The sequence below is a fragment of the Melopsittacus undulatus genome, chromosome 5, assembly GCF_012275295.1.
Source record: "Melopsittacus undulatus isolate bMelUnd1 chromosome 5, bMelUnd1.mat.Z, whole genome shotgun sequence".
In the NCBI taxonomy this organism is placed as follows: Eukaryota; Metazoa; Chordata; class Aves; order Psittaciformes; family Psittaculidae; genus Melopsittacus; species Melopsittacus undulatus.
Window position 1 is genome coordinate 54929878 of NC_047531.1, and position 14656 is coordinate 54944533.

Here is a 14656-nt window from a genome sequence, read left to right on the forward strand (position 1 = left end):
TGCAGCCATTTCTTTATAAAAGGTGCTTGTTAAATAAGGACAAGCATAAATCATAGACAGGAAAAATGTGGCTCACATTCCTGAGAGGAAAGAGAAAGAGGTTAAAAGAGTCCACAGTAAGCACAGAATGAGACTGGAATTATTACAGACTTCATGAACCAAGACTAGTAAACAGATAAACACCGAAGAATGAAATTGCATATTGAACACTACCCACAGCATCCTAAAGTACACATATGAAGGATCATTGTCATAAGCAGTGATCTTATCAGTTTGGGGAAGAAAATTTCAGAACTTCAAGAGAATCATTTTTGTCCCTTTGAAAGGAGGTGCCACTCCCAAATGGGTCTGCCTGTGCTTTGCCATCATAATGGGAGGAGTTTTAGCAACGAGAGTAAAATAATACTGATTTCTCCCTGGATGCGGCAGAGCAGGTAATAAATCTTCAATAAACTGTGAATGAAGCAGCGTTTCAGAATTTTGCTTTGAAACAGGGTGCATATAGCAAAGAAATAGTTCTCCATCCTAGTAATTAGGTCAATGCGATTGCCATCAGTCATGGTGCAGGGATGGAGACCCCACAAAAGCCAGCCCCCCTCCTTCTCTGTCAGCAGATCCTTGCCGAGGTGTGGTGCCTGGGGGGGGAGGGGTGGTGGTGGTTGTTTCAGCACTTGAGTCAGGAAGACAAAAAGCCATTTCCCCCTGCAGGATTCCCACAGAAAGTGGTCAGCATAGGGGCTGGCCTCTGGGGGTGGCCTGGAGCACAAGTCTTATGAGGATCGGCTGAGGAACTGTGGATCTTTAAGCTGGAGAAGAGAAGCCTCAGGGAGGAGGACCTTATCACTCTCTACAACTACCTGAAAGGAGGAAGGAGAGAGGAGGTGGCTGATCTCTCAAGTAACGGATGATAGGACAAGAGCAAACAGCCTCAACCTATACCATGGGAGGTTTAGATGGGATGTTAGGAACAATTTCTTCACTGTAGAGGGTGTTCAGGCGTTGGAACAGGCTGTGCAGGTCAGTGGTGGAATCGCCAATTCCTGAAAGTGTTACAAAATCGTGTAGATGAGGCCCTCAGTGACATGGTTTAGTGGTGGACTTGGCAGTCCTGGGTAACGGTCAGACTTGCTGATCTTAAATGTCTTTTCCAAACTAGGTGATTCTATGATTCTCTTTCATATTCAGACAAAAGCCATCCCCTCTGCTCCCACCTGAGGGGGGCGGGAGAAAGAGGCAATAAGCTTGAATCACATAACCCGAGAACTGTGCAAAAAAGAACAAAACCACAACGCCCCGCAAAGCCTCCCGGAGCTCTTCCGCATCCCTCACACCCAAAGTGCGGATAACCTTCCGCTAAGGCCCCGGAGCGGGAGCAGGAGAAGGCACCGCGACCGCCCGGGATTTAAATGCCCCGCGGGGGGCGGGCCGGCAGCGTGGCTCCGCCCGTTCCCCCCGCCCCGTTCAGCTGACAGCGGGGCCGCTCGCTGTCCGCCCGTCGCCGACGGAGCTGCTGCTCGGTGCCCGCCAGCTGCGGCCTGCGCGTCCCCGCAGGGGATGGGGGGCGGCGCGCCGTGACCGGCCACCCGGGCGCGTCCCCGCCGCGCAGAGCCGCGCTGCCGCAGGGAGCCGCCGCCGCCGGCGGGATGAGCGGGAGCGGCGCCCCGGGGCCCGGCGCGGCTCCTTGCCGCTTCGCCCACTACTTCGTGCTGTGCGGCATCGACGCGGAGAGCGGGCTGGAGCCCGACGAACTGGCAGGTGAGCGGCAGCGGCGGGGCCCGGCGCGCTGCGGAGGCCTCGCCGCACCCGCACCGCTGCGGCTGGCCGCGGCCCGGCGGGCTTTGGGGATCTGGTGCCTCAAGATGTCTGCGCCCCCCGAGGAGGGGCGAGGGGAGGAAGAGGGAGGAAGGGGGTCTCCGAGCCGGCAGGAGCCGCTGCGGGCGAGCAACTTTGGAAGACGAAGCGCTCGCCGGGTGGCCGGGGGAGCATCCACCGAAACGCAGCGTTTGCCGGTCGGGCGGCAGCCGGGATGCGCCCTCCCCGCAGGCAGGGCCCCTCCACCCGCTGTTGGCTCTGGTCCCTAATGGTGGAAGGGGAAAGGGAGCTCCCAGCGGTGGGCTGCGACCGGGGGGAGAAGGGTACCCGGGGTTACGGGATTGAAGGGAGCTGAATGACCGAGGTTTCTCTTGGGGCAGATGGATAGTCTTCCCTGTTTGTGCTGGAAAAGGGGAAGAATAGGATGTGGGATCTGGGAAGAACTGAATAAAATAAGAGAATCACGTCTTTAATTATGTTCCTTTATTCACATCTTATGTCTGTCCAGAAAATATTCTTCCTGCATCCTTCCTTCTTCCTTCACCCCTGAAAATGTTACTGAATCTAAGAACAAAATTATTACTATGGGATCTAGCACATTAACCAGAATGTTTATTTTTGGAGGGTTCATGACTGGATGTGAGCTGATTATGTTGGCATAAGGCAGTATTTCTTCCTAAATGTCACTTTTGTTTATATAAAGGGAACTGTTTAAGTCGTGATTTTACACAGAGAACTCGATTGCCTGTAAGTTTAATAACGAGGCTGAATGCATGGGTGCTGAATGTTTCCTCCTTGAGTTAGAAGTCTGAAAGCACGTAAATGCTTACAGTTTGCCATTCCTATGGGCTTGCACTGCAGGCGAACGGGTGAGTGTGGCCGAAGCTGAAAGCAGCGATGCTGTCACGGTGGACACCTCTGGGGGTGAGATCACGGTAGGGTCTGTGCTGCTGTTGGGTCAGGAAACACCTTGCCTTCTGGTTGTGTGAGAGAAAGGCTTGGTCTGTACTGATCATTGTACCCTGGTTGAAGTTCGTATGTTTGTCACCTGTAAAAGAGCACACACTAGAGGTAGCCCATGGATCTACAAGTTGAAGCATTGCTTTAATCTCTGCTTTCACACGGGTACTAGTGACTTCAATTGTATGTTTTCAGTTTTGCTGCTTTTAGTAGCAAACTCCTGCCTCGTGAGCCATCTCTCATCTGATGGCATACAGGGTTTGGTTTGCATAATATGACCTAGTGGGGTTTCAGCTACTTAATCTCTGAGTCATCTCAAACTCTTCTATCTGAAAATAAACTATTTTTAAAGCGGTGCTGACTGGCAGGCTGTGCCTTCCTTCATGAGTACCCAGACTTTCAAACTTGGCTTTTGCTATTTCCCAGCGAGATGTGCTGGTGTGTTCTTGGGGAGTGCTACTCAAGGATAGCCGGAATGTGGTGGGCTCCTGCTTGAAAACAGGACTCATCTTTTATGGTCATTCAGTAGGTTTAGTTGAACTGCTTCAGCAACACTGAAAAGATTTCAAAGCTAAAGGAAGTCTCCCTCTTCATTTTTCATTAAAGGAAAGACATTTTGGCACATCTGGGATACTCCTATTTATCAAATAGAGCACAACTGTGAATAATTTCAAAGAGAAATTGCCAGAAATAGTTGCTTTGGAAGAAAGGGGGGTTCTTTTTAGTCCTTCCTCCCTATAGGAAATAACAAGCAGAAATATTGTCAACTGGTTTAAACTAGGCAAGGTCCAGCAGTATGGCTTGAGCACACAATAACTGTTGATAGTGCAAATTTGGGAGGCACTCTCAGTACCTAGGAGTGTTGGGATATGATAGAGGAAGAAGTGGAATAACAGAAACATGATGGGACTTAATATCACCACTGAGCAATGTAATATTTTTAGGGACTCATGACAAGAGTTCCCTGCTATCAGCTGGGAGCACAGCAGTTGGAAATGTTAGAGAGGAACAGGGAGTGCTGTGAGCCACAAATATAATACAGCCATGGAAAAATTAACTCTGGTTTTAGATGTATCCTGAGGGGAGTATTAATGCCACTGTAGGCAGGCAGTAGCGAGATCCCTTCTAGAAATCTGTGTTACAGGTTTCAAAACCCAAGTTACTACAATTGAATTCATTGCCAGAATAGGTGGGGAGGAAGATGCTTGAGGAAACAGAAAGTCTATTGTATCACAGGAAACATGGAAGTGAAGGCAATTTCTTTCTAAAAGTGCTCTTACAATGTTTTGCAGAAAGAAATGATCCTGTTCTTTCAGTATTAAGCTGTGATAGCTTTACATCGTGCTCTCCTCATGCTTAAAGAATTTGTAGAGGTAAGTCACAGCATCAATGCAGAGTTGCTGTGACTTACGTCACCGTACAGATCATACCCGATTTAGCAAAAAAAGTAATCAAGAACCTGCTTACCTCCACACGTATGAATCCCTTAGCAGCTGGCATACACACAGCACCTTGCTTAAGCCAGGTCTGACCTAATGGAGCTGTGCCAGGGCTAAGCAAATCATGAGAGGGAATGAGCTGAGCATGAGAGGAGCTCTTCTGCAGGGCCTCTTCTGTGAACAGAGAAGCACAAGTTACAATATCCTCGAGGGATTTCCAGCTTCCAGATGGACTCGTTGGTGATGAGCTGAGGCACTGGCACCTCGCTGGGGTACGTGGTGTGCTAAGGAGCTGCCAGTGAGTCAGCTCTGGTGTCATCTGGAGCTCCCTGACCTGCGCCCTCCCTGCGCTGGGGACAGCCCAGGAGCCACCCCTTGTGAAGGGTTTCCATGCCTGATAGATTAAACACAAAACCTCTTTCCATGCAAATCCTCTGCAGTAAAAACAAAACCAAACAAACCCCCAGCTAAAAAGTCATCTACTGGGTCAGGCATGAAGTGAACTGTTTCAGTGATGCTCTTGGAGGCAGGGTGAAGAACTGTGTTTTTAATTCTTATTGTAGAGCTGTTAGGTCTATTTACAAATTGAAATAAAACCAGTTTTAAAGTTGCATTAGGTCTCGACATGCCTTTAGAGAAGAATTACTTGCTTTATACATAGTTTCTCGTTCCTGTGGATGCTCAGCACTTAAAATAAATTTGGTAGATGAGGATTTTCTACCTTTGGTTTTTAATGGGAAATTGCTCCACAGCTGACTTCTCAAATGGATTCAGTTGGGGTTTTAAAATTAATTAGTTTTGAAAAATAAAAAGCTGTTTACCTAATTATTCAACTTGGTACTGTATACAAGCATGCAGCAAAGTAGCGTATGGACTATAATACTGTCAAAACACTTGTGGAACCATCAAAAAGCTGTCAGTCAAGGATGGAAGAAAAAAGTCTCTGTAGGAACATAGTTTCCTTTCCTCTCTCATGTAAACAATGGTTAGAGAGGTCAGTAAAGAAAAACGGGGTTTTTGATATGAAGTATCTTGAAAAGCATGAAAATTTCAGTATTGGGCTTTGTGCCCTGTTGAACTCCACTAACATAGGATGAAGGGAGCTTTTCTCTCATATTCAGGGTTGATGGAAAATACATTTTGGTTCACTTTCAGCTTCATGCCTACTTCTTCCAGCCATTTTGAGGCTGTATCAGTCTTGGAATTGCATGAGCTTAAATGAACTCATTATAATAGATATGTAACATTGCCTTAAACAAAAAGACCTAATTGTTCATTAAATTGTTTCTATTAAATATTTTGTCATACTATATGAACTTTATCAGTGTATGTGCAAGGCATGAGATTTTTCTGACTGTAGTGGATTTTACATTTTGCTTTGAGAGCATGTTAAATTTTATAGTTTCTTGTTACAGAGTGTCACAAACTACAATTTAGCAAAATCTAGAATATATATGACTCAGTTAAGAAGAAAATTAAGTGTCTTTTACTGGGGAAATTATTTAGTGCTCTGGAGGAAAGTAGAGAGAGATTTAGGGATGGGAGTTCTGTTCCCAAGTGGAAGGTCTGTTCTGTGCTCCATTGAGGATGCTGTTGCTGGAGCAGTTTGGAAGGAAAGAGGATGCAGTAAGCTGGCATGGGAACTGGGGCCTGAAGGGCCATGTTGGATGGTGCTTCTGCATCTCAGAATGTGCATGTTGGTTGAGTTGTGGTAGCTCTCTTGGTGTGTGAAATGAAAAGGCTTATAGCTGATTTTTCATGCATAAAACATAAAATATTACCTTAAAACTCTACAGTGATGAGACATTCCATTGTCTTGTCTGGTAACATTTTGCATTGTCCAGTTTTAACCATTGCATAATATAAAAATAAGTTCCCCTATCTTATTGGCCTGACACAATGTATTCTTTAAAACTGTAGAGAGCTTCATTACTCTACTTTTAAGATCAAATTTATTTTTTCTTTTATTTCTGTTCCTTTATGATGAGCTAAGCTGAGAGTGCTTACTGGCCATGCTCATTGGAAATGCTGAGTGCCTTGGGGAAAATAAACCCTATTCCTGCCTCATGCTGTTTCCCTACCAATATGCAGGTATCAGGTATTAATTTTCCCCAGTGAAGCGTTACTTCAGTTCATAGTGTTGGAAGCCAAACAGGGCATGCTGCAGTCTGGCTAACTGTGCCTCTTATCTAGAAGGCTCTTATTTTTAGAAAGCTGAAAGACTTTTGTGTCCTTGTGTGCTCTTGGCACCTGTGTGCTCGCGCCTTGCAGAGTCTCCCCGCAGCCTGTGCACTTATCCATCGCGCTTCCTTCGTGCCGAGTCACCCTGCAGTGCCTGGTGGCATTACTACAGAGATACAAATTCTCGTGTAGGTGGCTTTTCTGAAAACAAGTGACCGTGTTTTTTCCTAGTTAACTGAAAATAGACTGAGAAATGTCCCTTGACAAAGGAATTTCTAAGCAGTTGAGGTTCCTGTTCATAAATTAGTTGTTGTAAATGAAAAGTGACTACAGGGGTTTTGGTTTTCCTTTTTTAAGTACAGTCCAGTGTTGCAGAAAGCATTTTTTTAGGCATTATCCAGGTTAAGTAACCTGGATGCAGGTAAGAGTGGTACAAGTAAAGAAGATGGCTTATAACATATGGCTTCACAAGACTTAACTTGCCCCTCAGAAGCAGTTGCAATAGATTGCTGAGAATTTCTGATCATTATAGGGCTTGTGAGAGGGATAGAACTCAAGCATTTTTCCTGCTCCCCTTGGGAAGCAGCTCTCAAATGCACCACTCAGTCTTCTGAATTCATGGCTAGAATAAGCAAGTCTTGTGGATGAAGGACTGGATGGAGTAGCTGTCTTATGGAAGTAACTGTTGTAAATTGTCATAATAAACAAGAAAACACTGGCTAAACACTTAGGAAACCTGTTTGATAAAAATCTAATCTGGGTTAATATTTTGTTCATGTAAAAACAGTCTGCTTAAGTGTTGTGTTTCTGGTTAAAGAGAGCATGGAGGTAATCCCTGCTTGAGTGCAACCTCAATGCTGAAGTGGAAATAATAGAAACAATGTTTTGTGTCTGCTTTCTTCAGCATCTTTAAAAGTGGTAACATGGATAGTTGTTGTAATGATTTACTTAAACATGGAGGATTTTGGTTGATTGGGGTTTTTCTTGCTACTGGGGAAAAATAGAATTCCATTGCAACAGCATACAGATTTTTTTTTTACAGATTTCTGAATTATACATTAAAGACTTAGCTTCTGTAGGAGGATTTCTGCAGCCAAAGGAAACAGTGCTTTCTATAAAGAATTGTCGATATTATTGACAAGTATGATCTCCAGTTACAATTACCTTTAACAAGGAGTAACTCTCTTGCCTACTTGGATAACAGAGTATTTGTGGAATTGCTAATGGCTGTGATGTGTTATGCTTTAGTAATAGCACTTTCATTCTCTGTATATGCCAGAGAGACACTGGGTGTAAATGCTCCCCCAGTCCTGGTGTGTCTATTCTGTTATACATTTGCCTTCATCTAATTTTTTGTTTTACTATATTCCTTTGAAAATAAGGTATTGATTGGGTTGGAAAACCATCATTATTCCTATCAATAGCACAGACTCAGTAATGAGAAACCAAAGAGCATTTCTTGTACTTTTTTTGCCAGGTAAGCTGCTGTTTTAATTTCCACTTAGAAAGACAACCCTCTTTCGCTCTCAGAGGCAGTTTCACTGTCAGCATTTGTTGTGGTAGCACCAAAGAAGAAGGTGTGACCACATGAGGGCTGTGGAAATCCTGGTAACTGGCCTGTTAGTATTGCAGTAGGTAGCCTTTTTCCTTAACGCAGTGTAAGTAGCAGTTGTAAGGAAAGTGCTGGCAGGCTGAGCTGCTGCTGTCCTTTACAAGAATGACCTAAATCCAACCCTAATCTTGTTCCTGCACATCAGTTTGAAGTTGCTGCTTCCATCCTGGTGGCTAGTGGTACAGTGGTGCAGTGACTGGTGAGAGCCCTGGTCCCTGGGACTACAGCTACCTGCCTCAGGCAAAGAGCATTAGCAGGCAGACATGTACGTGTCCTGAAGAGTATGGCAGTGCCAGATCAGGATCATTGCGGCTGGATGTTGGTAGGGTGTGTGAGGAGATGCGGTGATTTGAGCCTACGCTGGAGGGGAAAGTCCCTGTTGCCAGCAGAGAGAGGCTCCTGTGTTGATGTCCACCTCTACAGTGGTCCTAACAGTGCTGGAGGATGGTAGCATCTGAGGGAAGGAGATACCCACCCCTCTGAAAATGGAAGAGCAGAAACTGAATATGTCAGAATTGCTTGTGACAGTTTATGACTGTAATATTGATTTCTTTGCTGTTTGCCCCTGAAGCCTTTCTGTCCTCGCCAAAGAGATTTCCCAGCGCAGCAGGAGCTGTGCCAGCACCCTGACACCCTGCCCACAGCATTCCTATGCTAGCCTGGAGCTTGCCATAGGAATACCTCAAAAATAAGCTGCTTCAGGAGAGGCTGAGATGAATCCAAGCTGGCAGGACAAGGGTCTCAGGGCTCTCTTGACTGCCTTTTTTCACCTCCTAGTCATGCACTAATCAAGTTGTCCTTAATGCCAGCTTGTCCCTGAAACTTGCTGGCAAGAGTACAGCCCGCAAAGCCTTGGCGTGCGCTGACACTGGATATGTGGCTGGCACGCTGCTCCCTGCTGCAGTTGCTGATCTGTTGCAATGAAGGTTGGAGTCAATGAGAAATGTGAATGAAGGGGGGGGGGGGAACCCACTTTGGTCCACTTGATGCTATGGTGTTTGGCTGATGCTATCTGAGGTCATGTAGGACTGCTTATGTATGTGAGAAGAAGATTACAAGTAGATTGTTCAGCCATCTCTTGTGCACATGGAGAGGAACTGAATGTATGAAAGTCAATATGTGAACCTACATAAAGTCTGCGAGTGTAAATAACTTATTATTACTTCAGTATCTACCTCTTGACCAGGAATAGCAAATAAAATATGTATGGTGGGGAAACTTTCAAACAAAATTTCTTTGAATAGCAAATTTCAGTGTGGAAGCAGGAGGCCTTTACTGTGTTATTTGGTCACATTAGCCATACTGATAATCTCAAAAGTAATTAGGGAAGAAAGGGTGATGGATCATCACAATAAAAGGCACATACTGGGGAGATGACCAATGTGTGACAGACTGCTGAGGTGTCAGATGCTGGCATGGATGGAAGAAGCTTCTGTTACACTACCAGTATGAAAATATAAACAATTTATGCTCCTAGCTTGGAGTCAAAGGTAGTTTTACTTGGCTCAGATCATTATATCTTAGCTGAGAGCTTTCTCATCTTTCTCATTAGGGTGTCCTAGGCTTGATGAAGATGCCTGGTTGGAAATGTGAAGCCATGCTCCTTTGAGGTGTGAGGTTTTGCTTCCTCCTCCTTTCTCCACCAACCCAATCAATCCATAAAAAATAATATCAAATCATCCAAACAGATGCTGAAAGAGTGAAAGGGAAAGGGTATTCCCTTGCTAATACGTACTCCATGTAGTGCTGGTTGAAGGACTTTGCTAGATCTCAGTGACCTACTTTGAGTGATAGTATAAAAAATAACACTGAGTAGAATATAGGATTGAGAGGAGAGGTCTGGTTTTGGTGGATCTGTAGAGGAAAGTTCTCTCGCAAAAGAACAGCCTTCACAATTTCATACAAAAATGTCAGCAGTTCTTGCGCTCAGAGGCAATTTAAAAATATGTCAGTCTTGAAGTGTGAGCTCCCTTGCTTCCGCTTGGAGCATGAACTTGGCTTCACTTTACAGTCATGTTATTCATCAAATTGCAGTAATAATTCTGGGACCTAGTAGCAATCAAAACCCCAAACAAGCTTTATATCAAATGGAGTCAAATCATGCTTTGAAGGGGTGTGAGTGGTAGGTTGCCGAGCATGAAAGCTAGAAGAATCCTCGGTCCAGCCCCTTCTTGGTATTCTCTTGTCATGTTAAATACTAACATGTGGAAGGGTAAGGAGGATTAATCTGAAACAGCATTCTGTGTAAACAATGACAGGATTAGAAGGAAAGGGGGGGGGAAAAGTAAAGCTTAGCTGTCATGGGTGGGTAGAGGCTGTTGCTTTTCATGGGTGACTGAAATTATTTGTATAAATCTGCATTTTCCACTTAGCATCTCTATAAACCTATGCTCATTTCCATGCATAGCTATTTCCATGTACAAACTGATTGGCATGTGATGTAATGCAGTGTTACCTGTGTTAGCAATAACTATAATTTCAAAGAGAAAGCAAGTGTCACCATGGATGCTGCTTACATGGGGCTGTCCAGGTATAAGAATTGCTCCCAGTCTCTTGTCACAGAAAGACAAGAGACTGAGCTCTTTGTAATGGAACAATGAAACCAATCGCTCACTGAACTGGGAATTTCTCAATGAAGTATTGATCCAATAGGTCAACCAGTTTGCTTTGGACTGACTTGTGGATGGATTTTTAGCAAAGAATGGCCACGTTCCCAAGTCAGCAAGGGCCTACGTGGAGCTTGACCCGAACTGAGGATGAAGAAAGCTATGGGTAAAGAAGCAAAAGTAACAATGCAAGCAAGATAAGAAGAAACTGGAATGTGCTAAGATACAGAATAGTGAACTGTTAGCAAGTTTTAAAGGCTAGGTTCCCATACCCTTAATTTAACAAAGTGTATACTAGTTGCTATGTGCTACATTGTATATGTATCCAATCTTAATACTGCAAGCCATTGAATATGTATCCACTAATACAGCAAGTTATATTGTATATGTATCCAATATAATACACCAAGTATCCAATTATAATACAGCAAGCCATTGTAAGCAGATACAGACAGCAGTGTAAAAAGGATAGATGCTTTGTAATAAATGGCTTTTGTCTGATCACATTGATCTCTGACTGAGTCCATTTTTCTGTGGCACTGACTGAAGTTTGGGATGCAGCTGGAACCTGCTGGGAGAGGATACTGCCCTCATGGTTGAAATAGGTATTGCTTACACTAACTTTGGATGTCTGATGGGTTCTGGAGGCAGGTTCTTGCTGGCCTGCAGACCACCTGGAGGTCCAAATCCCTGTTTAGGAGCCTATCCTCTTTTTTCTCCAGGTTGCTGCTGAGATGAATTCAGTCAAATGGTGTAAATACTTTCTGCTGGGCCCTCTGGTCTCCCGTGAGATGCTTAGGAAAGAGAATTGGGATTTATTTTTTAAATTCGAACTATGAAGTATTTGAGTAAAGAATGAAATATACAATTCAAGAAATATTTGGCTTTTCATTGCTGAGGGAGGGGCAGATTTGCTGATTAGTTATTTATTCACACAATTGTGTTTTTTCATGAGCATTCCCACTGGGTATTCTTGATTGGTTTATGCACTGCAATACTCTGACATGAATTTAAAATTATGAACAATTCTGTGCTTAAAAACAAAGTGTCAGCTCTGTTAGCATAGACTTTCTCTCAGGTGTGATGCTGGCTGGCATGGGGAAAGATGAAAGGCTGTTGTATGGTTTATAGAATGGGACTTTTTGTAATGCAGATATTGTGCTTTCTCACTTTGTTTATTCTTCCACTATAACTATTTGAAAATAGCACCAAGTATCTGGGGAAGAATTCTCACCTTTTATAAAAAGAAACCCAAACCAACCAAACAAAAATCCAAACAAAACATGAAAACCACTCAAACCCCTAAAATGTTGTGTAATCATATGAAGACGAAATGGCTGGTTGTGACTCACGGTGCTTAAAAACTGCCAGGTGCTTTGTAAAATGACTGATGGTGGATGTATGCTCTGTCACAGAGCTTTGAAAGGGTGTATTCTGCTGTACCTTTTGCCCTGTAAACACTTCAAGAATGTCAAGGCCAGCAAGAATGGTACTATGGGGCCTTTAATGCACCCATTTTCAGGTTGTCAGCCTTTGTCTCTACTGACTAGTGTTATGTATCTATTAAGAGAGAGTATTACATCTGGAAAACAGGATAGCGGCTATTCAGTGCAGATGAATTACATCTTTAGCCTTTTCCCAAGATGATGCTGTTAGAGATAGGTTTGTCTTACTTGGCATTTGCAAATATGTTGAGTCTTTCTGGCTTTAGTGAGTGTGATAACAGATGTTGTTTGACTCTTAATTCAAGCAGGGATGTGTAGTCTAGTGTTTCTATCTCAAATCAAGGAATGACTAAGAGCTAAAGAATCCTGGTATAAGGAATGCTATTAAGTAATCATTTTTTTTTTCCTGTGTAAGTATGAACATCTGCATAGGGTGAAGCAGCTGTGGTCTGCTGCTGCATTTAGCAAAAGAGGAACAGTGATGGGAGATGTTAGCTTTAATAATAGCAGTTCTGGTTAATAACTTATTATCATTTCTATGCCTGTGTCTTTGTTTCCTTTCTTCCTAATGCTGCCTGCAGGGTGGTGAGTTGGGAGGGGAAAGAGCAAGCCCTGTTGAAAATTGCTCTGTCTAACACTGTTAAAACAGCAACAAAAAAAAACCCTTCTAGCTTAATGCAGGCTGAACTTCCCATGAAAACTCTGCCTTAATGAGCTCAGACCCTTCAGCCCTGCTTTGTCCCTGTCAGCAGGTGAGAAAGAGCTGAGGTCCCTGGCGTGGATGCCCTGGCTGTGACCCAGGGCTCAGGGCCCTGATTAGTTCAGCTCTTGTGCTTTCAACAGGAGTAAGAATGAGAAAACATCTTGTCTTGGGGCCTACATGTATTCATGTTCCCTGCCTGCAGGTCTGTGCTGGCACGGGAGGAGGCATTTGTCCAGGAGCTGGGAGAAAAGGCACAGATTTAGATCTGTCCCAGAGCTGAGAATGAATTGCTCGGAGCAGGTATCACAGTGGAGTGTCCAAGATACATCATATTTGATAGTGGTGAAGATCCAAAAATGATTTGCAGTTCAAAATCTGTCTTGGGTTTCAGTTATTGGTTTTTTATCAGCACTTCATGCCAATGACTGCTGACTGTGTCCCAGCTTTGCTTGTGGTACACTGGTAGAAAGCTGACGCTAAGCGGGAGACCATCTGTGTTGTTAATACTATAGTGTTATCACACTTGAAACTCAGCTTGTGATTGATAACATGATCACACCAGACTTGTTTTTTCTTAAAAAAAAAGTCAAAAAACCAATACTCCAAACCAGTCTGTATCCTTATCCACAAACTTCTGAGCACACAGATCAATTTAATTTTGTCAGAGGTGAAATTGTAAAGATAAAGAGTTGTGTTTTTTTTTTTTTTTGCTAAGTCCCTGCAGCTAGAGCAGAGATCCTAATTAACCTTCCAATAATACAAAGGCTGTAGGGAAAGCCACAGCACTTTATAAAGCAAGAGAGGCCCATCCACGTGTGTATCCTGGTAGGCTAATTGGCAGCCACGTAACTTGGATTCAGGCAGAGAGTGTGTTGTCCCATGCCCATCTGGTGGGTTGGGGAAGGAAGGGTAACTTGTGGTGCTGGGGGGAAGGAGGGGAGATCAGAGCTAACAGGCTTGTGTGAGCAAAAGGAGCTACAGATGAGAGGTCCTGGTGCCATGTAATTCTTAGTGCTTTTCACCCATACCTGTGAAACCATACAACTGTGTTAATGCCATCATTCTTAGTCTTTCCTTCTCAGTCTGGAAGAGTATTTGTTAGGGGAACAAATCCTGCTACAGCTTCTACAGTGTGATAACAGGTGGTGAAAGCAAAGCTACATCTGGTTGTTCGCTGGGTCCAAATCCTTCTTCAACCTAAATGGAAGGATATAGGAGCTTGGCTATGCTGGTGCTGTTGCATCCAAGAGATGTGCCTATAAAAAAGCACCTTCCCCACCGTCATTGCTGCCCAAATCCACCAAATGGGAGATACAGCAGCAGAATATGCTGGGGAAGGGTTTTTTTTACTTTTTTGTTCCTCCTTCATCTTTCCCCTTGCCACATTTAAAAATAAATACACTCATCCTCGTGCTTTATTGTTTCTAAAAGGTATTCTGATCTTTCCAATAATATTGTTAAGAACCAACTGTATTCTGATATATTAAAGTGCTAATGTTGCATAGGGAGTCGTAAAACTGTATCCAATGCATTAATTTTTTAGTAACATTAGTAAAAGGCAGTACAAGGGATGGCTAATCACTCTGCATATATGAGTTGTCTTGGAAGTAAATGGCAATATTCATTTGAATCTGGCCACTCAAGCAGCCTAGAAGGAGATGGCATTGCCCTGCAGTGTAGAGGGAGGTTGGCAATCCACGCATGATTAATTTGCTGATACCAAAGTGGCATCACTCTATGCTTCCAGCAAACTTGTAATAGATGAAAGCATTAATGAGCCCCTGGGTAACTGAGACTATGCTTGGGGGCTATGGGTGGAAATCAGAAAAGGTAAATGTTGCTGACTCAGTTTTTCTTTCTTGTGTTCCCTCTACATATTTTTTCAAGTATTGCTTAAG

The 14656-nt window shown here is 43.8% G+C and overlaps 1 protein-coding gene across 1 annotated transcript in view; it reads left to right on the forward strand.

The window, feature by feature from the left end:
- The first annotated feature begins 1643 nt into the window (after positions 1 to 1643).
- DENND5B (DENN domain containing 5B) overlaps positions 1644 to 14656 on the forward strand; it is a 115970-nt gene continuing 102957 nt past the window's right edge. Inside the window, exon 1 of the mRNA XM_034063027.1 lies at positions 1644 to 1755. Within this exon, the coding sequence (XP_033918918.1) occupies positions 1644 to 1755 (112 nt within the window). The remainder of the gene's footprint in view (positions 1756 to 14656) is intronic.